We start from the raw sequence: 23,033 nt of genomic DNA, 5'->3' as shown, positions 1-23,033 counted from the left end.
CAGTATCAATCGCTACCCCCAATGCAGATGACCCACTTTCCTCCAAAGGGGGACATTTAGGTCCTATTCCACTGGGCAAGGGTAAAATGATTCAGTAGCCTTCCAGGTTAACAGTAAATTCTTCTCCCAAGGCTGGAGCCGTCAAGGCACAGTCTGTATGAGGCTCACCCTGTCTGACCCTAGGCTGGGGCTGCTTGCTCGGTAGGCAGGAATTGGGGTAGGGGTGGGGGCTCAGGAAAGGGTGTGGACCCTGAGACTTCTGCTTACAGGACGGTGCTGGGAAAACCCTGCCTTGGGCTGGGGAATCCCCTCTTTCCCACCTTTGGGGAACAGGGTGGGGAGGGGGTAAGTGGGACCCTGCTGCCTGGAGGGCTCAGGTCTGAGCAGCCGGGAGCCCTTAGGGCCCATTCCAGCAGACCTATTAGGAATTTACTACCTGAAGACAAATTATAGGTCTAGGGTCTTCTTTGTGATTTTGGGGGAGTTGAGGCATTGGGGGGTGAGAGGTATGGTCTAAGGTCACAGTCTGGGAGAGGAGTCCTTGGGATCAAAGGTTGTGCAGAAGGACCTTCCCCACCTCCGGCCTCATGAGATAAGGTTGCCAGGATTCCATTATCATGGTGAATTTCTCTGGGCTCATGGGTTAGGGGTCATAGTGGAGCCACCAAGGTAGAAATCACAAATGGGATGCATGTGTGTTAACTGACAGTGGCCTGACCAGAGGTCAGGGGGCACTAGATCCTTGGCAAGAAAGCTAAGGGATCAACAGGTGGGATGTGAGACACCAGGCGCATGGCAGCTCACACGTACATGGCCCGGGGCATGACGAAGCCTTTGCCCCAGTAGGAATCAGAGGGGCTGCTGTAGGACAGAGCATCATAGGTGGGGTTGATCTTGTCCAGATACTCTTCCTCCTCCTCCCCCTCCCCCTCCTCATCCTCTAGATCCAGGGAAACGTCTTCCACAGCAAGTGGCCCTGGAGGCACCGGGATGGGGGACCCTAGGCTTGTGGCTCCAGGGTGCAAGGTCCTGACCACTCTTCCAAGGTGGGAAGCTCATGGTATCGAGGCATTTCCTGCTCAGTGCATGAGGTGCCAGTGTCAAAGTAGGGGGTCTTGAGTGGGCTGTGCTCCGAGGCCCCCAGAGTGAAGCACTGGGAGGGCATCTCCTGCCCCTCCAGCTTCGCTTTTGGGGTTGGTGGCTTGTAGGCAGGAGGTCCCTCCAGGCTGTGGGGTGGGAGGTAGGTCAAGTGGAGACTAAGACCCGGGCATCCCTCTGACTCCAGGGTTACGGCACATGCTGTTCCCTCTACCTGAGTCCCCTTTTCCCCTGCCCCCTTTTCTTGCCTGGAGTAAGAGTTTTTTTGTTTTGTTTTGTTTTTTTTATTGCTCATTTCAAAAATCTCTAGCATCTAGTATAGAGTCTAGAGCATAGGTACTCATAAATACTTAATAAATACTTGAATTAATTTGTTTCTATTTGTCCCCTTTCCCCACAGTCTTATTCATTGTTCTCATATTAAATTAATGATCACTAAATTCTTGCTGTTTGATTGTTTAATGAGTGGCAGCTCATTAAGTATCAAAGACTTGACAACTGATGAGTCACCGTTTATCAAGTAGCTTCCTTTAAAGAAACTAAGAAGGCCATACAGACATCACCTTTGGATTCTGCCAGGACATTTAGAGTAAATGAATGCCAGAGAGTGCATGTAAGGTCACACAGTGAGAGGGTGAATCTTAAACATCCACTAGAACCTCAAGCCATGCTGCCACTTTAAAGAAAGCACCATGATACCAACAACTTGAAGAATCTTTCTAAAGAAACCTTTCTTCAAAAGGAACATGGTGTTGGCAAATGTGCTGATTAAAATCCTATGGTACATTTCCTTCCAAAATGTCAAAATCTATTTGATCCTCTCATTTACATCTATGCCCCACACTGTTGATGGCTGTAGGATTCAGCCAGTCTATTAAACCATCTAATGTCCTTATAAAGTAGATTACATAGGGTGGCTATAGTCTCCCTTAAATGAGAACAAACTTCCTAAATAAATGGAGGGAACAAACTGCCTGACAGTGCACAAACCACACCCTGGGCTCATGGTTAGAACATCCTACAGCGAGGAGGTAAAGGAACAGAAAGGAAAAATCCCCGCATTCATGCAAGTACAGAAACCCATGATTAGTGTCTTTGGGCTGACCTATGCTCATTATAATAGTAAAAAACACACCCATGAGTAGAGATTTAAGATGTTAATGAGACATGCCATGTATCTACCAGCATGTACAACAATAGCACATGCACATCTGAGGACCACCCAGAACATGCTTAATAGCAACACACCTTCCCACCCCTTCATGAATAATCATATGAGACTCTCCTAAAGAGAGTTTCCCTAGTGTCAGTCAGCATCATCTCACCTTTGAGTAGCCCGCTGTGATCAGCTGTGAGTGTACTTTTGCTTTGCAGTAAGCTCTCTTACCTCCTTTCACTTTGAACTTGCTCTCAAATTCTTTTGTGCGGTAAGGTCAAAAAACAAACTGGTGCCACTGGCAACACTTATATTAGGGAATAAACTACAACTCTTAGTATCATAATTGTTACATGTCTGCAAAGGACACAAATATTCCAGCCAATCCATATTTTTGGTCTTTAATCTCTTCTTAAACTAACAATAATAATCAGAATGATAAGCCTATTGTTCTTACAAACATTATATAATCTCTTTGGAAAGAGATTACAACATAGAAATGGTGAAGGTGAGCTCAGGAGAGCAGAAACTTCCTATACTGAACTCTGGGAAGCTTCAAAGGCCTTCTGCCCCAAGTGACTCATGAAACCCTGGAAACAATTTACAAACTAAAATTATCTAAGTCAGTGAAAAACAGAAGTGATGTCTTCCTACATGTGGAATTTTATAAAAGCTAATTAATTCAATTATGACCCTCATAGGAAAGGTTATTATTGGGATTCTGTCTCAAAAAATAAACTCTTATGCTGCATGTGCCTGATCTCATGCTAAGGCTGTGTTAAGTGTGTTAATGGGACAGACTCTGCATTTTGGGAAGTTACATTGCAGGACTGGGAATACACTGAGGTAGACGGGCATCAGGTGCAAATGGACGGTGTATCTAACGTTCATCCAGCATGAGGGGTAACTAAGTAAACACAAAGGGTTAACTCTTTAATGGAAACTAATAATCTATGTGAATGGAGGAGTAATATATAAGAAATCCTAGAATATGTGTATTTAGATGGGATGCAGCTGGAAGCTGAAAGATAAGTGATATTTTTCCCATTTTATGCATTGGGACATAAGCATATAGTCATCAGGGAAATTCTGCAAGCTTATTCTGGAAGCTTCTAAATATATTCTAATATTCTGTTTTCATAGCAAATTGTCGTCCTTATTTCCCACAGCATAAATTTCAGTTCAGTCCAATAAATATATGTGAATCTGTTTTGAGCACTAAGTCCTGCAGGGGTACAAAACTATATTGGACATATTTCCTACCATGATGTACACCTTTAATAAAAATGTTAAAAATGGCAGCATGGGGAAAATAGTTCAATTCTGACTAGATGGACCTGGGAAAGCTTTTTAGAAAAGGTTATATTTGAGCTGGATAATTAAATAGTTGGCTAGCAAAAGACAGACATCTACTACACCGAGACTCTGGGACCTTTAAATACAAATTGGTAGTGCAGACGGGAAAATGCATAAGAGGGAATATTTGTTCCCAAAGTCAGTGAAAATATAGAAATTCATGATTTTTCTCTTTAAAATCATGAAGAGAAGGACAAGAATATTTCCAATTCAAACAATTCAATATTAGTGACAAAAGCACATAACTACAGATGCTCATCTATCTTAAAATTTTTATCTATAAATATATCTTCAATATGCTCTTATTTAATATTTGTGCTATTTATGTTAAAAGGTAAATGGTACTATAGACAATGTTTGTTATGCTTATGGATGCCTCACTATTCAGAAAACAAAACTGTAACCTCTTACCTGATGGCAGCTGATTCTAATTGTCTTTAATAAAAAAATGAAGTGCTAGCCAAACTACAAAGTGTTGATAAACAACAACAATGGTTAGAAATATATTGTTCTGGTGCTCTAGAAAATGGACGTGGAGAGCTTTGCAAGCAGCTTGCTTTGACAGCACTGACCAGATGGAGAATAAATTGAGGAAATGTGAAGATAGGAAACAGTTTGGAGAAAAAAGGAGTATCAATCAATACCGTTAACAGCAGTTATCGAATGAGCTCTGTACACTCAGCACCCACCATGTGCTACGGTCATTGCAGCCAGCTCTGACATGGAGCTGGTTTCAAGGAGCTCAGGATAGCTCAAAGATGAAATATTATCACTAAACCAAGGAGGTTGAACATCCCAAGTCTGAAAACCTGAAATTCAAAATGCTCCAAAATCTGAAACTTTTTTAGTGCACACATGATGCTCAAAAGAAATGTTCAACGGATCATTTCAGATTTCAGATTTTCAGATTTAAGATGTTCAGCTGGCATAATGTAAATAGTCCAAAATCCAAAACAATCTGAAGCCTGAAACATTTCTGATACCAAGCATTTCAGATAAAGGATACTCAACCTGTAGTACAAAGATTCCTCTTCCAAATTGAAAATTTTGATTCTAGTTCAAAAACAAAGCCTCAATGACTTATTTTAGGATTTGTCAAGTATTTAAGGGACATATAACAGCAGTTTTATGATTCAATATGATCCCTTTCAGCCATTATCATGCTAATTATTTTATCAAGCTCCTACACATAATTTAATTATGCATTTGTTTCTTTTCTGTGGCTCCTGATTTTCATATTTGTTTGTGTGTGTGTGTTTGTTCTTCTCCTTAAGTAGGTTTTTTTTAGTGCAAAAATCTTTTTAAAAATTATATTTAAAAATCTAATTTTTTTAGATTTTTTTTTGAAGCAGTGTCTCACTTTGTTGCCCAGGCTGGAGTGCAGTGACATAATCTTGGCTCACTGCATCCTTGACCTCCCCAGGCTCAGGTGATCCTCCCCCTTCAGCCTCCTGAGGAACTGGAACCACAGACATGTGCCACCATACCCGGCTAATTTTTTTTTTTTTTTTTGGTATTTTTAGTAAAGACAGGGTTTCACCATGTTTCCCAGGCTGGTCTTGAACTCCTTGGCTCAAGAAATCCACCAGCCTTGGCCTCCCAAAGTGCTGGAATTACAGGCATGAGCCACCAAACCCAGCCCTTAAGTAGATTATAAGTAAGAAAGGCAAAGACTGTTTCTTCTACTACTTTTGTGAGACTGTATATAGCAAAGTCATTAACAGCGTGACTTTTGGAGGGAAATTGCTGTTTTCAAGACCTGGATCTCCACTACTTACTAGCTATGCAACCTAAGAGCTGGGCCTTGGAAGTAAAATTTAAGAGCGCACAAAAAAATTAGTAATCAAGATAAATATTTTAATACAATATTTTTAAAAATCAGAAGTTAGGGAAAATCCATGATGAACAAAATATCAAATTTGTAAATAAAGGCAGACTGTTGCTTGTGTGTTTTTGAGACCTTGCTACATTTATATTGTTTAAGGAACAGTATTTTCCAATCAACTTGCTGTTCCTGGGCTTCATGGCCATTGTGTCCCACAAGGGCCAACCCTTATGGGTTGACATTGGCAAGAGAGCAGAATGAGCTATTCATGGCTTTATAACTGTCCTAATCTATTTTGTGCTGCTACATGTAACAGAATATCTGAAACTGAGAAATTTATAAACAGAAATTTATTCTCTCAAGTTCTGGAGGCTGGGAAATCCAAAATCTAGGTGCCAGCAGGTCAGAGCCTGGTCTCTGTGCTTCCAAGATGGCACCTTGAATGCTGTGTTCTCCAGAGAGGACAAAAAAACTGTGTCCTCACATGGCAGAAGAGCAGAAGAGAGAGAACTCACTACTACAAGCACTTTGTATAATGGCATTAATCTATTTATGAGGGCAGAGCCCTTTGGATCTCCCATTAGGCTTCACCTCCCAACACTGTGCCACTGGGGATTAAGTTTCAATATGAGTTTTGGAAGGAACAAAAACATTCAAACCATAGCAATGAATCTCCGTAATTCTTCAGTTTAGCCAGGCACATAGTGAACACTCATGAGATAGCGTGTTGATCATAGGCTGGACTAGATAATAATAAGCTTGTATTATTGAACATCAATTAAGTGTCAGGACTAGAGTAAGTATATCATATATGTTAGCTCATTAAATCTATATTTCCCATTAAAATGTGGGCGTCTACCAAGGTGTGAATCCATAAAGTTTTAGAAATACTTATTAATATTTTTTAAAGTGGACAGTTTTTTTCTTTGAATAACAGGAAAAGAAAAAGCTGGTAGAAATAAGGCTGTCACATGCAGGTTCTTTCCTCTATCAGTCTGTTTCCTGAAGACTGGGTTAGCTAAGAGCATTATTATCAAGTAGGAGTTGAGGTGTGCTCTAAACACCTATCACCAAAAGTGGGTCAATATGTCATACAAAGGCCCCTTTCAATCAGCAAATTGCCCTCACCTCTGTAATCTACAACTCACAGGAAAGGTTCTAGCTTTCTAAAATTTCTATTAAATTTCTCACTGTAGATACTTCGGAAAGGTTTTTTATTTATTATTATTTTATAGTTTGGTTCTTATTAGTACGAATTGTATCTGAGACTTTTTTGTCCCCGGTCCTGGGCCTCCTTGCTTTTTGATGCTGTGACTTAAATACCTCTTACTTTGTGTGATCTTTGATCAAATTTTTAACCGCAATTTATTCTACATAATTGTAAGGAGTAAATAAGACTTGAAAGGACTTTGCAGAATTCTTAGAATATAGTAGGTGCTAAATAAATTTAAACTATGACTAATAAGAATATGAAATTTTAATAGTGGTCACAACATAATATTAGTATTATTTCTCCGTCTCCCAGCCCTAGGCATTTCGTTGTTTGCCCATGCTAATTTTTTCACCTCTCCTCCCATTTGCTCTGTGAAGGCAGCCACTCATATGTAAGTTCTTGCTACTGCCCCCTTTATAACTGAAGACTCTAGAATGTCTCAGGATCTCCTTATCTTGTAGATTACAGGGCATTATTTGCACTGAATCCCATCTCTCCCAATGAAGGAACAAACCCTTCTTTCTGCAAAAGTCAACTGCCCAGGGGAAAAAAGCAACCTTTGGATAAGTTGGAAGGTTTTGTATTTTTTCTCTATCAACTAAACCACCTAGTCACAATCTGCTATATAATAAAGAAAAAAGCGTTTTTTCTCACCAGTCTCCAACTTCAGCATGTAACTGCTCTTTTTCCCACAACAAAGTGACAGTTGATGGAACTGTTCCAAATGGCAGTCATACACTAAATGACCAAGGAGCATTTTCAACTCTAAATTCCTGACACAAAAAAAAGCAAAAGGCTGCCAAACATACCTGTGCCAAAAGATCTGCAGGGGCTACCTGCCTTCTTAATTATTGACCTCCAGACTTGCCAGTGCTGAGTGACATGCTCTCCACTTTCTTCTCCTGTCCACACCCAATACTTAGAGCTCCTCTGGGGGATCCTGTCTCTGTAATACAGTCTTTCTCCCTTTTTCTTTTGCTCTTCTTCTTTAGGAAAACAGCAGCACAGATTTTTGGGTCCTTCTTTCTAAGGGTATAAAGGTATGTAAATTGCTTCAGGAAAAAGAATTCAGCAGAGTGTGATTATTTGCAGGCAATAACACAATACCATCTGTACGTAAGACTGACACAAATCCTAGCCAGATTCAGCTAAAGAACTGTGTCTTACATCAGAGTTTCTACTAAGTATATTCTGGAATTATCTATTTAAACTATTTAAGAAGTCTGCCTTAGTCCGTCCTCTGTTTCTGCCCATACTTGAATGGGGTTTCCATTTCTTGTAGCCTGATCTGTCTCGTTTTTAAAACTAGAGATTCCATTTCATAGATCTTATCATTATTTTGTAACATTTCCCCCCATTGAATGCATTCCTGTTTACCCTTCTCCGTTTTACTTCCCTGCATTTCCCCTGATGACTGTGCACAAGGATTCATCTGTTGTTTAGAGTTAGGCCAGTAGATGTCAGCCCTGGATCCCCTGAGTACCTTAAAAACAATTGTCCTAGCCATGGCCTTATCCCAGACAGACTGAATTTGAATCTCTAGAAGACAAGCTTGTGCATCAGAGTATTTTAAAAGAGCTCAACTGAGAATGTTGAGTCATACTAACAGGGTATGAAGACCTAACCCATCCTCTCCCCTTGTGCCCGTCAAGAATCTCCTCCTCACTGGGCCCCTAGTGAGCACTTTTATTGACATCAACCAGTACTGTGACCCCCAGGGAGTTTGTCCAAAAAAATTCCAGGCACAGAGAGAATAATAGGGCTTTTCATCACAGACTGAAGAAAGGATATGGGATGGAAGAACCAAGTGCCTCAAATATACTCTGATCTCCAAAATTCAGATTAACATTTTCAGCCTAGTCTTTATGCATCCTCTTTGAAGCTAACACAAACACAGAAGAAAGGGAATAGAGTTAGGACCAGAACAAGGCTGTGAAAGGAGGCAAGGAGCTGCCCACGGCACAAAATTTAAGGAGGTACTCACTTTTGGGTGTCAATATTTCACTTGCAAGACTTTGAGAATGCCACTTTACCTGATCCTAGTCCAGGCTCAGGGAAGAGCTGAAAGGAGTCATTTTCTAAAGGAATTTAGGGATAGCTGTAATCACCCAGTTTAAATGAAGATTTTTTGAAATCTTCACACTGATAGTCTTCTCATCTTAGCAGTAAGATGTCAGAACTTCTTAAATGAAAATTAAAATCTGCCATTAGTCTGGCACATTCCAGCCCCCACATCCTGCTCCAGATATACAGTTCATAGAAAATTATGAAGGAGAAGATCTAGTCAGAAGAACAGAAAGTTTCCATCTGTTAGCAGAGGGTAACAATAGTTTTTAACTGAAAGTCAAGTGTATCATACTTTCTCTAGTAATATGCTAAATGTCTCTTAATTTCAATCCTTCATTCTTCCTCTCTATTTTACAAAAAATAAATGAATCAATGCTTGTCAAATGCCCAGTTCAGAGCTGGCACAGTTGAGGACTCAATAACTGGTAACGATTTTTCTCACCAGGACGATAATGGAACTCAGGAAACACTTATCTCCCAAAATCACCTCATCAGCAATTCCACATTACTTAAAGATAGAGTCAAGCTTGGTACAGACTACAGACTCCACCTCTCTCCAGTCCAAATCTTCGATGATGGGCGGAAGTTCTCTTGCCACGTTAGAGTAGGTCCTGACAAAATCTTGAGGAGCTCCACCACAGTCAAGGTTTTTGGTAAGGGCTTTTGTTCTACAGACTGCCTGACATCCTCCTATCTCCTGCCCTGCTCTTCCCTGAAGAGGAAGCACTCTATTATGCTGCAGAGCAGCCACATGTCAGTAACAATGCTGGAGTCTCTTTCCCTGGATACTTGTCATTCTTGTTGGGCATGGGGATGAGAGTAGGATGATAAAGAATGATGATTCCATTAACAGAATAAAATCATACAGAAAGCAATAATTTTCTGTATTGGTCAGTTTTCTGTTGCTTGCAATGAAATACCTGAAACTGAGTAATTTATAAAGAAAGGGAATTTATTACTTACAGTTATGGAGGCTAAGTCCAAGGTCAAGGGGATGCATCTGGTGAGAGCCTTCTTGCTAATGGGGACTCTCTGAAGAATCCCAAGGTGGCACACGGTATCACATGGCGAGGGGACAGAGTTTGCTAATGTGCTAACTCAGGTCTCTCTTCCTCTTCTTATAAGGCCACCAGTTTCCCTCCCATTATAACTCATGACTCCAGTAACCCATTAATCCATGAATGGATTAATCTTATTCATAAGAGCAGAGACTTCATGATTCAATCACCTCTGAAAGGCCCCAGCTCTCAATACTGCCACACTGGAGATTAAGTTTCAATATGAATTTTGGAGTGGGCATTCAAACCATAACAGACAGATCAATTTCCTGGTGACCACTATCTTATTTACAATGTTAATGTTTCTCAGAACACTGGAAATCTCTTTAATTGTGACTGTCAAAGTCTAATTGCTTAGTTGTTTAATTGTCTTAGTTGCTTGCTTGAGCCAGGTGGAGTAAGGTCAGTGAGAAAAGGAAGGTGATAAATATAGCCCCAGGGAAACCTCCTCCCCTGCTATCCTGCCAAGGCCCAGCTGGGGTGAGACCATCCAGGTCCAGCCATTCCAGCAAAGGAGCCTTTAGGAAAGGCCTTCTGAACCTGCACTCTCAGGAGTGTGGAGCTGAGCTGTGAAATCCACTGTGGCCTCATTCAAAATGCAGAGTATCTGCAGGGTGCCAATTTAAGGAGGAAAGGTTAAAATTCTATTTTCCCCAATGGTACAAAGAAATACCACTAATTAATAAACACCGTTAATAAGAGAAGCCCCTGCCTTTGGATGTTTTTTCATTTTTTGTGACAAAGATCTGTGTTTTTTAGAAAATCAATTTTAAAGAAGGCAAAGAGAAAAGCAGTGAGGTGGATAGACAATTATTTTTGAAAATGAGATAAACAAAGAGAAAATAACTTCACAGACCTATGGACACCGGCTGCTAGATTATTCCTCAATTCTCTAAAGGGCAGAGCAAGCAAAAAAAAAATTATTTGGAATTGTATTGCCTTATTATTGGCAGTCATACAGTTCAGTGTTCTGAAGAAACTACAAAATTGCATCCCCCTTCCCTCCTCTGTCCTCCCCTTCCCTCTGCATCCTCCCTCTTCTCTTTCTCTTCATCTCTCCTCAGGGATGGACTAGGCAATAATCATCCCTGATGATCAGATTCCTTACGGAGCCTAAACAGTGTCCTGTGAAGAGTTGGAAACAAGCTGTTCATCTCTTTTGTTATCACTATTTGTTTATTTACCAGGGTGTGACTGTCTTAGTGCAAACATGAAACTGCCTCATCTGGTCTATTGGCAAACCAATGAAGGCAGCCATCCTCAATGTGGAAAGAAATATCAATTTTAATCTAGGCAAGCTGTGTCCCCTATTGATCAAGATTTTTTGCACCATAACTTGATCTAATTGCCTTGTCAACATTTATGCTGTGTCGTGTATCTCTTTGCTGCATTAAAATACCTCTATCTTGATCTTAAATGTTTTTCACCCTTTTATATTTCACTTTTATCACCCTATTGGATTCTACAGCTCTTTGTCTCTACATTTCTCTTGTTTCTTCTTTGAAGTCCTTTCGGTGGATGCTTAAAAATATGAAACTCTGCCTGCTTGTTCAGAAAATTAGATTTTTCCTGCTTCCTGGCCTTTGCATTTAGTAAATTGGCTGGGCGGGTTGTGTTTGGGTAGAGTCACATCCAGTCCTTAACCTATTTTGAGGTATTACCCAAGTATATATTATGGCCCTGACCATGTATCTTATAAGAACCTACTTTACATCCCTTGGTGATTACTCATATAGAATAAGTCTGCCCAAAACACCCATGAAAACCTTGAAATCAATACCCAAATATATATCAGACCTATTCCACATGCCCTAAACCCAGCATATTTCTTCTTCCCAAACAATGTTCATTACTTAACTCTTCATTCTCTAACAGACCAGGGACAAGAGGGGCTACTCCAGCAATTTTGCCACTTCCTGCATCTCCTTCACTGGTCTCCTTCGGTTTTCCTTTCCTTGGCAGGGAGTCACCTGCCCATCACAGGGTTCTGTTCACTCCTAAATTCCAAATCTGATTGTCCTCAGCCTCAGAGAAAATCTGTCTCACCCTGTCACCTCTGCAATTTTTAGTAGTTTTTCTTTCCTTCAGGGCTTTTATTCTGCTGGTATTTGTTAACAGGAGGTAAGAGATACCTCTCCACCCACTAGTGTTTCAGGTTGTATCTTGGTTTTGGGTTCCCCTGAAATAAAACATCGAGATAAGGATTGGGGTTAATTTTTTTGAAACGCCATCCTGGGAAACATCAGAAAAGGAGTGAGAAAGTGAGTCAGGGAAGGGAAGGAAGATAATAAAATGTACAAGATTATATCAGTTAGCACCATAGGTTTAGAGCTCATCTCACTGGGAGACAGCATAGAACACACATCAGAGTTATCCCACATGAAGGGCAAGAAAGCTGGGGTATTCATCTACCATGTCTCCATCTGTTATCACTATTAACTCTCTGGGACTCCCAGTTTTTACTACCTGTGGACTAAGTGTACTCCCATAATCTCAATAAATCATTATGCAAAGAGTCATCTAGTCACCAAAGAGTTATCCCAGTAAGAGGTCTTCAGTATGCCAAGGTAAATGGCAAGTGGCTGTAGCAGGCATTGATAGCATCTGTGACTGGAGGCTTAGCATTCTTTCCACTGAGTCATAGAAGGCTATGTTTGCTATGCTCAAGAATTTACTTGAAGCCACTTCTGTTCAACATAATGTACTTAATGTCTAGTTTGTGCTGGGCACTGTTAAGTGCTGGAGATGAAGAAATTGATAAAATACTGGCTCTGAGGCACCTAAAATCTAGTAAAACAACAAAATCACTGAAATATTCCCTGATATTTCCCAATGCCAAGCAACCAAAAAAGAATCAAATGTTTCTCTGCTCCACTTCAGGGACCTTTATAATGAGACTTTATTTCTAAGCTGCATTAGTCCATTTTCATGCTGCTGATAAAGACATACCCAAAACTGGGAAGAAAAAGAGGTTCAGTTGGACTTACAGTTCCGAGTGGCTGGGGAGGCCTCAGAATCATGGTGGGAGGTGAAAGGCACTTCTTACGTGGCAGCAGCAACAGAAAAATGAGGAAAATCAAAAGCAGAAATGCCTGATAAACCCATTAGATCTCATGAGACTTATTCACTATCACGAGAATAGCATGGTAAAGACCAGCTCTCATGATTCAATTGCCTCCCACCAGGTCCCTTCTGGGAGACATAATTCAAGTTGAGATTTGGGTGGGGACACAGCCAAACCATATAATATCACCCATGGCCCATCCCAAATCTCATGTCCTCACATTTCAAAATCAATCATGCCTTCCTAACAGTCCCCCAAATTCTCAACCCATTTCAGCATTAACCCAAAAGTCCAAGTCCAAAGTCCCATCTGAGACAAGGCAAGTCCTTTCTGCCTATGAGCCTGTAAATTCAAAAGCAAGTTAGCTACTTTCTAGATATAATGGGGGTACAAGCATTCAGTAAATACACCCATTCTAAATGGGAGAAATTGGCCAAAACAAAGGGGCTACAGGCCCCATGCAAGTACAAAATCCAGCAGGGCAGTTAAATCTTAAAGTTACAAAATGATCTCCTTTGACTCTATGTCTTGCATCTGGGTCACACAGATGCAAGAGGTAGGTTCCCATGGTCTTAGGCAGTTCTGCCCCTGTGGCTTTAGAGGGTACAGCCTCCCTCCTGGCTGCTTTCACAGGCTAGTGTTGAGTGTCTGCAGCTTTTTCAGGAGCACAGTGCAATCTGTTGGTGGATCTACCATTCTGGGGTCTGGAGGATGGTGACCCTCTTCTCACAGCTCCACTAGTTGGTGCCCCATTAGGGACTCTGTGTGGGGGCTCCAACCCCACATTTCCCTCCTGCACTGCCCTAGCAGAGGTTCTTCATGAGGGCCCTGCCCTTGCAGCAAACTTTTGCTGGGTATTCAGACAATTCCATAAATCTTCTGAAATCTAGGCAGAGGTTCCCAAACTTCAATTCTTGACTTCTCTGCACCCACAGGCTCAACACCATGTGGAAGCTGCCAAGGCTTGGGGCTTCCACACTTTTTGAAGCAACGGCCCAAGCTGCACGTTGGCCCCTTTCAGCCATAGCTGGAATGGCTGTTACACAGGGCACCAAGTCCCAAGGCTGCACACAGCGAAGGGACCCTGGGCCCAGCCCAGGAAACCACTTTTTCCTCCTGGGCCTCTGGGCCTGTGATGGGAGGGGCTGCTGTGAAGGTCTCTGACATGGCCTGGAGACATTTTCCCCGTGGTCTTGGAGGTTAACATTAGGCTCCTTCCTACTTATGCAAATTTCTGCAGCCAGCTTGAATTTCTCCCTAGAAAATGGGTTTCTCTTTTCTATCGCATAGTCAGGCTGCAAATTTTCCAAACTTTTATGCTCTGCTTCCCTTATAAAACTGAATGCCTGTTTGGTTTTTTGACCTTGTGATAGTTTACTGAGAATTTGCATGTTCTCACTCATAGGTGGGAATTGAACAATGAGAACACATGGACACAGGAAGGGGAACATCACACTCCGGGGACTGTTGTGGGGTGGGGGGAGGGGGGAGGGATAGCATTAGGAGATAGATCTAATGCTAAATGACGAGTTAATGGGTGCAGCACACCAACATGGCACATGGATACATATGTAACAAACCTGCACATTGTGCACATTAAAAAAAAAAAAACTGAATGCCTTTAACAGCACCCAAGACACCTCTTGAATGCTTTGCTGCTTAGAAATTTCTCCTGCCAGACACCCTAAATCATCTCTCATAAGTTCAAAGTTCCACAAATCTCTAGGGCATAGGCAAAATGCTGCCAGTTTCTTTGCTAAAACATAACAAGAGTCACCTTTGCTCCAGTTCCCAATAAGTTCCTCATCTCTATCTGAGACCACTTTGGCCTCAATCTTATTGTTCATATCACCATCAGCATTTTTGTCAAAGTGATTCAACAAATCTCTAGGAGGTTCCAAACTTTACAACATTTTCTTGTCTTCTTCTGAGCCCTCCAAACTGTTTCATCCTCTGCCTGTTACCCAGTTCCAAAGTTGCATCCACATTTTTGGGTAACTTTTCAGCGACACTCCACTGTACTGGTGCTAATTTACTGTATTAGTCTGTTTTCACACTGCTGATAAAGACATACCCAAGACTGAGAAGAAAAAGAAGTTTAATTGGACTTATAGTTCCACATGGCTGGGGAGGCCTCAGAATCATGGTGGGTGGTGAAAGGCACTTCTTACACAGCAATGGGAAGAGAAAAATGAGGAGAAGCAAAGGCAGAAACCCCTGATAGACCCATCAGATCTCATGAAACTTATTCACTATCACGAGAACAGCATGGGAAAGACCAGCCACCATGATTCAATTACCTCTCGCCAGGTCTCTTCCACAACACATGGGAATTCTGGGAGATACAATTCAAGTTGAGATTTGAGTGAGGACACAGCCAAACCATATCATAAGCCTTTGGACTTGTAGAACATTGCTCTTTTCTCTCCCTCCCCACCACCCATCCTCTGCTTGCACTACCAGTCTTCCACATTCCCAGTTTTACTTGACTCATCACTGATAACCACATCACATCTTCCAAAAGCCTCCTCCTATCCTCCAAGGTTAGGTTAGAAAATTTATTTAAAAGCTGTCTTCAAATCCTACATGTCCTTAATCATTGTACTTATCTCAGTGTATTATAACTTCCAGTTTGTTTATCTGTATTCCCATGAAACTGTAGATTTCTTAAGAACAATGAATATTATTTGTCCACATTTGTTTCCTAAGCATCTAGCATACTGCCAGGTACATGGTGGGCCTGACAGTATTATATTAATAAATATTAATTTATAAATATTAATAAATATTAATATTTGATGAATGAAGATTCTCATAGACACACATACACACACTAGTGGCCAGGTAGGATGACATTTGGTGCCACTAACTATGTTTTATTTGCCTTTAAGCTAAACCGGAAATCCCCGTGATTATGGAAAATAACTCCACGGATGTCTTGGTAGAGGTGAGTCACATAAAAGCCTTTGAAAATCTACAGTATTACATGTAAGGTGTGTCAGGTTGCATAGTTGCCAGGAATGTTCTCTCAAAGAAGTTTACTCCTTGGCCCTTGATCAATTAACTGCTCATAGGGATGAAGGGAAGCTGGGTTGTTTCTAGAAAGTGAATGGGAATTGTTACTTTTAGACTTAGGGCTCTCAGAATGTTTGATCTGCACTTTAAGTCCTTAAATTTCTCAGAAAAAAAAAATAGTCACAATTGTTTAAACTTCTATTTAATAAAAATTCAGGTGGATAGTGAGGACAAAGTAGGGCAGAAAGCTGTGTGAGCCCTGGTGTAAGAATGAGGCTTTTGCTCAGCTGACGTTTAATTTTTTCTAATCCATTTTCTTTACCCACTTTCCCGCTGTTTTTTATTTCAAAGTGACAGGAGGAGATATGCCCTCCTGTACTCCTGCAGAACCCTGGCTATGTCTTTGGTAGTAACGAGGAAGGGCAGGAGAAAAAAGAAAATTGAACAGGGACCTCTGACTTAACTTCTTCTGGGTGGTAGTTATCAGCCTCTACTTACTAGGATCTGGACTCAATTTCCCACTCTTTCTCTTGCGAGCTATGACCTTGGGCAAATTACTTCATGTCTTTGCAGTCAGTTTCTCCATCTATATGAAGTGAATAATAATAGTATCTTCACATTGTTGCTGTTTTTAAAAATCAAATAACATATGAAAATATCTAAGTACAGTGTGTGGCATATATTAAGTGTTTAATAAACATTATTGTTCTTGTTTTTGTTAGTATTATTATCTGTGTTAATCAACTGTCTTGTGGCCTTATGACTTTAGCCAAGCTTTTAAAAACCCTAAGTAAAAAATATTCTCATTAATTCTCTAACATTTTCTATTATATTGGGCAAAAGAAAATTATACTCATTCTAGTTTCTTCTTGCACCAGCAACATTAAATAACTTACAATCTCTGTTCTCACTGAAGTATCAGTCATTTAATTTGATAGTTGCATACAAATCATAGCTTAGATTCTTTGAGATGGTTTTGCATGACTATATATATATTCCAAGTATTTGTGTCTTTTGCCAGTTTCACATATTAGTCTCTTAGATAACTGCTTGTATTAGTCCGTTTTCATGCTGCCAATAAAGACATACCCAAGACTGGGTAACTTATACAGGGAAAAGAGTTTAATTGGACTTATAGTTGCACATAGCTGGGGAAGCCTCGCAATCATGGCAGAAGGCAAGAAGGAGCACATCATGTCTTACATGGATGGCAGCGGGCAAAAAGACAATGTGCAGGAAAACTCCCCCTTATAATAACCATCAGATCTCATGAGACTTACTCACTATCAGAGAACAGCACAGGAAAGTCCCCATGCTTCAATTACCTCCCACCAGGTCCCTCTCACAACACGTGGGAATTCGAGATTAGATTTGGGTGGTGACACAGCCAAACCATATCATTCCACCGCTGACCTCTCCCAAATCTCTTGTCCTCACATTTCAAAACCAATCAATCATTCCTTTCCAACAGTCCCCCAAAGTCTTAACTCATTTCAGCATTAACTCAAAAGTCCAGAGTCCAAAGTCTCATCCAAGACAAGGCAAGTCCCTTCTGCCTATGAACCTGTAAAATCAAAAGCATGTTAGTTACCTCCTAGATACAATGGGGTACAGTATGGGATAAATACAGCCATTCCAAATGGAAGACATTGGCCAAAACAAGTCTGAAATCCAGCAGGGCAGTCAAATCTTAAGGCTCCAAAATGATCTCCTTTGACTCCAAGACTCATATCCAGGTCATGCAGATGCAAGAGGTGGGTTCCCATAGTCTTAGGCAGCTCCACTCCTGTGGCTTTGCAGGGTATAGCTCCCCTCCTGGCTGTTTTCACAGGCTGGCATTGAGTGTCTGCAGCTTTTCCAGGCACACGGTGCAAGCTATTGGTGGATCTACCATTCTGTGGTCTGAAGGATGGCGGTCCTCTTCTCACATCTCTACTAGGTGGTGTCCCATTAGGGACCCAAGCTCTGCCACTGTGGCTTTGCAGGATACAGCCTCCCTCCTGGCTGCTTTCATGGGCTGATGATGAGTTTCTGCAGCTTTTCCAGGCACACAGTGCAAGCTGTCATTGGATCTACCATTCTGGGATCTGAAGAATGGTGGCCCTCTTCTCACAGCTCCACTAGGTAGTAGCATAGTGGGGACTACATGTGGGGGCTCCAACCCCACATCTTCCTTTTGCACTGCCCTAGCTGGGGTTCTCCATGAGGGTCCTGCCCCTGCAGCAAACTTTTGCCTGGGCATCCAGGCATCTCCATACATCTTCTGAAATCTAGGCAGAGGTTCCCAAAACTCAATTCTTGACTTCTGTGCACCTACAGGCTGAACAATACCTGGAAATTTCCAAGGCTTGGGACTTCCACCCTCTGAAGCAACAGCCCAAGCTGTACCCTTGGCCCCTTTCAGTTATGGCTGGAGTGGCTAGGACACAGGGCACCAAGTCCCAAGACTGCGCACAGCATGGGGACCTGGGGCATCACCCACAAAACCATTTTTTCCTCCTAAACCTCCGGGCCTCTGAAGGAGGGGCTGCTGCAAAAGTCTCTGACATGCCCTGGAAACATTTTCCCCATTGTCTTGATGATTAACACTCAGCTCCTTGTTACTTATGCAAATTTCTGCAGCCAGCTTATTTTTCTCTCCAGAAAATGGGATTTTCTTTTCTATCGCATTGTCAGGCTGCCAATCTTCCAAACTTTTATTCTCTGTTTATCTTTTGAAGCTGAATGCCTTTAACAGCACCCAAGTTACCTCTTGCATGCTTTGCTGCTTAGAAATTTTTTCTGCCAGATATCCTAAATTATCTATCTTAAGTTCAAAGTTCCACAGATCTCTAGGGTAGGGGCAAAATGCCACCAGTCTCTTTACTAAAACATAACAAGAGTCATCTTTGCTTCAGTTCCCAACAAGTTCCTCATCTCCATCTGAGACAAACTCAGCCTGGACATTATTGTTCATATTACTATCAGCATTTTTGTTAAAGCCATTCAAAAAGTCTCTAGGAAGTTCCAAACTTTCCCATATTTTCCTGTCTTCTTCTGAACCCACCAAACTGTTCCAACCTCTGCCTGTTACCCAGTTCCAAAGTTGCATCCACATTTTTGGGTATTTTTTCAGCAGTACCCCACTATCCTGATGCCAATTTACTGTATTAGTCCATTTTCACACTCCTGATAAAGACATACCCAAGACTGGGTAATTTATACAGGAAAAAGTGTTTAGTTGGACTTATAGTTCCATGTGGCTGGGGAAGCCTCACAATCATGGCCAAAGGCAAGGTGGAGCACATCACATCTCACATGGGTGGCAGCAGTCAAAAAGAGAATGTGCAGGAAAACTCCCCCTCATAATAACCATCAGATCTCATGAGACTTACTCACTGTCACGAAAATAGCATGGGAAAGACCTGCCCCCATGATTCAGTTACCTCTCACTGGGAGTTCAAGATGAGATTTGGGTGAGGACACAGCCAAACCATATCACTGCTATTATAATCCTGATTATACAGCAGAAGATTTAATCATTTTTGTTGTGTCATAACTTAATTTCTAAGTTTATTAGTGAACTTCATTTCAATAGTTTACATTTCAAAAATAAACTAATCATACAGCTTTTGGTAGGTGTTTTTGTTTCTTTTTTTTTTTTTTTGAGAAGAGTCTCGTTCTGTCACCCAGGCTGGAGTCCAGTGGCATGATCTCAGCTCACTGCAAGCTCCGCCTCCTGGGTTCACACCATTCTCCTGCCTCAGCCTCCCGAGAAGCTGGGATTACAGGCGCCCACCACCACGCCTGGCTAATTTTTTGTATTTTTAGTAGAGATGGGGTTTCACCATGTTAGCCAGTGTGGTCTCGATGTCCTGACGTCGTGATCCACCCGCCTCAGCCTCCCAGCATACTGGGATTACAGGCATGAGCCACCATGCCCGGCCTGTTTTTGTTTCTTATAAGGATCTCTAATAGATTCTTGGTGCCAGTGTTTACAGGTAATATGGGCTCAATCCAGATATAGGACCGTCAATAGGATCCAAGAATCCCAGTTAAAAAAAAAAAAAGAACTTTGCCTAATGTGCCATAAAATTTCCTCTTCTCTACCCTTGTTTCAGTGCTAAGAAAACCAGAGAATTTTCCTTCCTAGAGAATTAGTGAGTAACCTTTCTCCGATCACACATAACCAGCTACAGGACATGGCTTGTCTATGGATCTTTTCAGATCTTGCCAAACATTAGTAACTCCTCACTCTAATATTCTTACAATCCCTGCTATATTTTTAATAATTTATTAACTCTTCAAAGTCCTTTCATATACTTTTATCTTGTGCTGCTCCCAGTGAGCCTCTGAAATAAATAGGGCATCTGTCATTTTACAGATGAGAAATTGGGGACTGGAAAGTCTTAACAACTGGCTGAGTCACTAATAAGGGGCAGAGCTGGGATGCATATTTAGTGTGTCTGTATCCAGGCAGAATAGTGTTATTATGATGGAAGGATATCATGCTTCAGGGTCAGATAGCACAAGTGTCAAATCCTAATTCAACTACTTAGCTGGTTGCATACTCTCATCAACTAGTTAACCTCCACGAGCCTCAGCTAACTCATATCTAAAACTGGGATAATAACAAATACTTCAGAGGATTCTTAGGAAGATTAAATTTATGCTCTAATGGAGTTCATGGCACATAGTAGACATTTCAGGAATATTTCTTCCCTACCCACTATTTATCATTTACCCACTCTCTTACATTCATAAATCAGCTATGTGACTGATTCTAGCAGATACTGTGGAATAATTTTTTTTAACCCAGAATACAGACTGTGGGATCTGATAGAACTAGGTTTGAATTCTCTTCCAGCACTTATTAACTCTGGCCCCTAAGAGCTCAGTTCCTTAACTTCCTCAACAGTAAATGAGGGCAATGGCTCCAACCTCACAAGGGTGATGTTAAGGATCAAGTAAGAAAATGTATGCAAAATACCTACCATCCAGCAACCACAAGTTTTTGGTCTTGGCAGTTTCCTGCCCCTCCTTCATTCCTCAGAAATTCTTGAAGTCAACATGGGCACACTGGCTCTGCTACCTGTTCACTACACTAGCAGCCCGCAGTGTGGAAATACTCTGGGGACTTGGTCAGTTGTGAGCTGTGTCTTCCTGTGTTATTAGTTAAACTTACAAAGTTTATGGTTAATTTTAGTATTTCTGTAAAATACAAAAGACCCAAAAGCATTATGCCCCTCAGGCATGGACATGCTGTAGATGTCTAAGGAGAGTGTCACACCTGCGAATGCTGTATCTTGTGCATTCCCAAAGTCAAGATTTTGCCAGGGCTCCAACATGGCACACAGCTTCACTCCTGCACTACAATGAGAAAACAGTCTTTAACCTAAATTTCAGGGCCCCTCCATGTGGCAGGTTTTTGTATTAGAGCAAAAGATATCAAGCCAAAGAGCCCCTCAACTCACAGCTAATGATGTAGCGTAAGAAGGCACAAGAGGGATGCATAAAAGCCCCAGCGTGTACTCAACAGTTCACGCTTTCCACAAGCCTCATACATCTCTCACTCTTATGCTTGTGCTTTATACTTTAGCCCCATCATCTCCATGGGTCTTGTTCGCATCACTCGCTACCTTTGTTATGTTTGAAGTAAATTAGGGAAAAAAATCTAAAGAAAATTATCTGTCATGAAACATAGGAAACAAAAGCAGTTTGGGGTTAAGATGCCTACAAAGGAAGAGAGGCTACAATATTAATAAACATGTAAAACAGATACCAGAGGCCAGGCGCAGTGGCTCACACCTGTAATCCCAACACTTTGAGAGGCTGAGGTGAGCGGATCATGAGGTCGAGAGATCCAGACCATCCTGGCCAACGTGGTGAAATCTTGTCTGCTAAAAATACAAAAATTGGCTGGGCGTGGTGGCATGCACCTGTAGTCCCAGCTACTCAGGAGGCTTAGGCAGAAGAATTGCTTGAACCCAGGAGGCGGAGGTTGCAGTGAGCCAAGATCGTGCCACTGCACTCCAGCCTGGCAAGAGAGTGAGACTCTGTCTTTAAAAAAAAAAAAAAAGAAGACACCAGAACCTAAATACCATACTGGTTGGCCAGCAGAGCTCCAGCATCTTTGTGCAGAATTTGATTATTTGTGTTTATTTGGTTTGGGTTTTGCAAAGCTTGAACCCTGTGGTTTCCTCAGGCTTCCTAAGCCCCACTCCAAAAATATGTGTTTTGGTTTTTGTTTTTTAAATAATTAGGTATTACAGCCTCCTTTTTTTTCCTAGCATCTTTTTCAACACAATAAGGTTCTAAGTCCAAATGTCCAGCCATCGTCACTTGCACTGGTGAGCACCGAGCTTGCACCACAGATAGAGAAGGTTCTAAAAGGGCATCATACCTCTGTGGGGAGACCACATGACAAATGAAATCTTTAATATCAGGCAGATCTCTAGATGAAAAAAGAACATGACGGGACTTCAGTGTGGCCTGGTTATTTCACAAGCCTGGTGCTCGGACTTTTGTTTGTTCTACAAACAGCTGTTAGGGAAGACAGGTCTGGAAGTGAGGGCTGTCTAGCAAGTCTAGGAATGTTTTGTTTTTTAATGTGTGTGTTTGGTTGGGGGAGGGGGGTGTGGTTATAGAGGAATCTATCTTCCATAACAAATGTCAGCTGCAGTGCAGAGGCCAGAGTAGTTTCCAGTTTGATTTTATTCTATTTCTAAATTAAAATTTTAGGCATACTCTTCAGCAGCCCAGGAAATTATTCTCTCCCTATAGACTGTTAGGATCTCTTTTTTCAAAGCATCTCTGAACATTTAAAGATAAACAGTTTTAAAAAATCAGAGAACAGTGGTTTGGCATGCAGTTAGCATTTCAGAGGTACGACTAAAATCTAAAGCCTACTGTTCAAATAAATAACTGGTCTGTGGGCACAAAACAAAACCAAGTTAACTCATTAAAACTGACTTCAGGATCTAAGAAAATGTACTCTGTCCATCCCTCATTCAGACAGCCATGTTCTTTTCCATTTTCATGATAAATTTTCCTTAGAGAACTGTCTCTCTTCCCCATCTTTGCATTTCTTCTCTATCTCATTTCTTTCTAACTTTCCTTCCTCTGTTCTTTATTTCTCCTTACTTCCTTTATATCTGTCTTCTTTTGCATTCTGAATTTCTTTCAGCTCTTCCTCACTGACT

At 41.4% G+C, this 23,033-nt stretch overlaps 1 protein-coding gene across 4 annotated transcripts in view; it reads left to right on the top strand.

Annotated features, from left to right (window-relative positions):
* Positions 1–23,033, top strand: part of CD96 (CD96 molecule) — a 122,036-nt gene that overhangs the window by 22,365 nt on the left and 76,638 nt on the right. For 3 of the 4 annotated variants that reach the window (XR_004247690.2, XM_058437525.1, XM_032150211.2), the window contains exons 4-5: positions 9,161–9,368; positions 15,729–15,784. Coding sequence is in view for 3 of the 4 variants with exons in the window: in XM_058437525.1 (XP_058293508.1) it covers positions 9,161–9,368; positions 15,729–15,784 (264 nt within the window). In the remaining variant the exon portion in view is untranslated. Of the gene's footprint in view, positions 1–7,640; positions 7,689–9,160; positions 9,369–15,728; positions 15,785–23,033 lie in introns of all 4 variants that reach the window. The other variant, XM_032150210.2, reaches the window with a different exon arrangement.

The sequence above is a fragment of the Hylobates moloch genome, unplaced genomic scaffold (genome assembly GCF_009828535.3).
Source record: "Hylobates moloch isolate HMO894 unplaced genomic scaffold, HMol_V3 SCAFFOLD_4, whole genome shotgun sequence".
Classification (NCBI taxonomy): domain Eukaryota; kingdom Metazoa; phylum Chordata; class Mammalia; order Primates; family Hylobatidae; genus Hylobates; species Hylobates moloch.
This window is presented reverse-complemented; position numbering and strand designations above follow the sequence as displayed.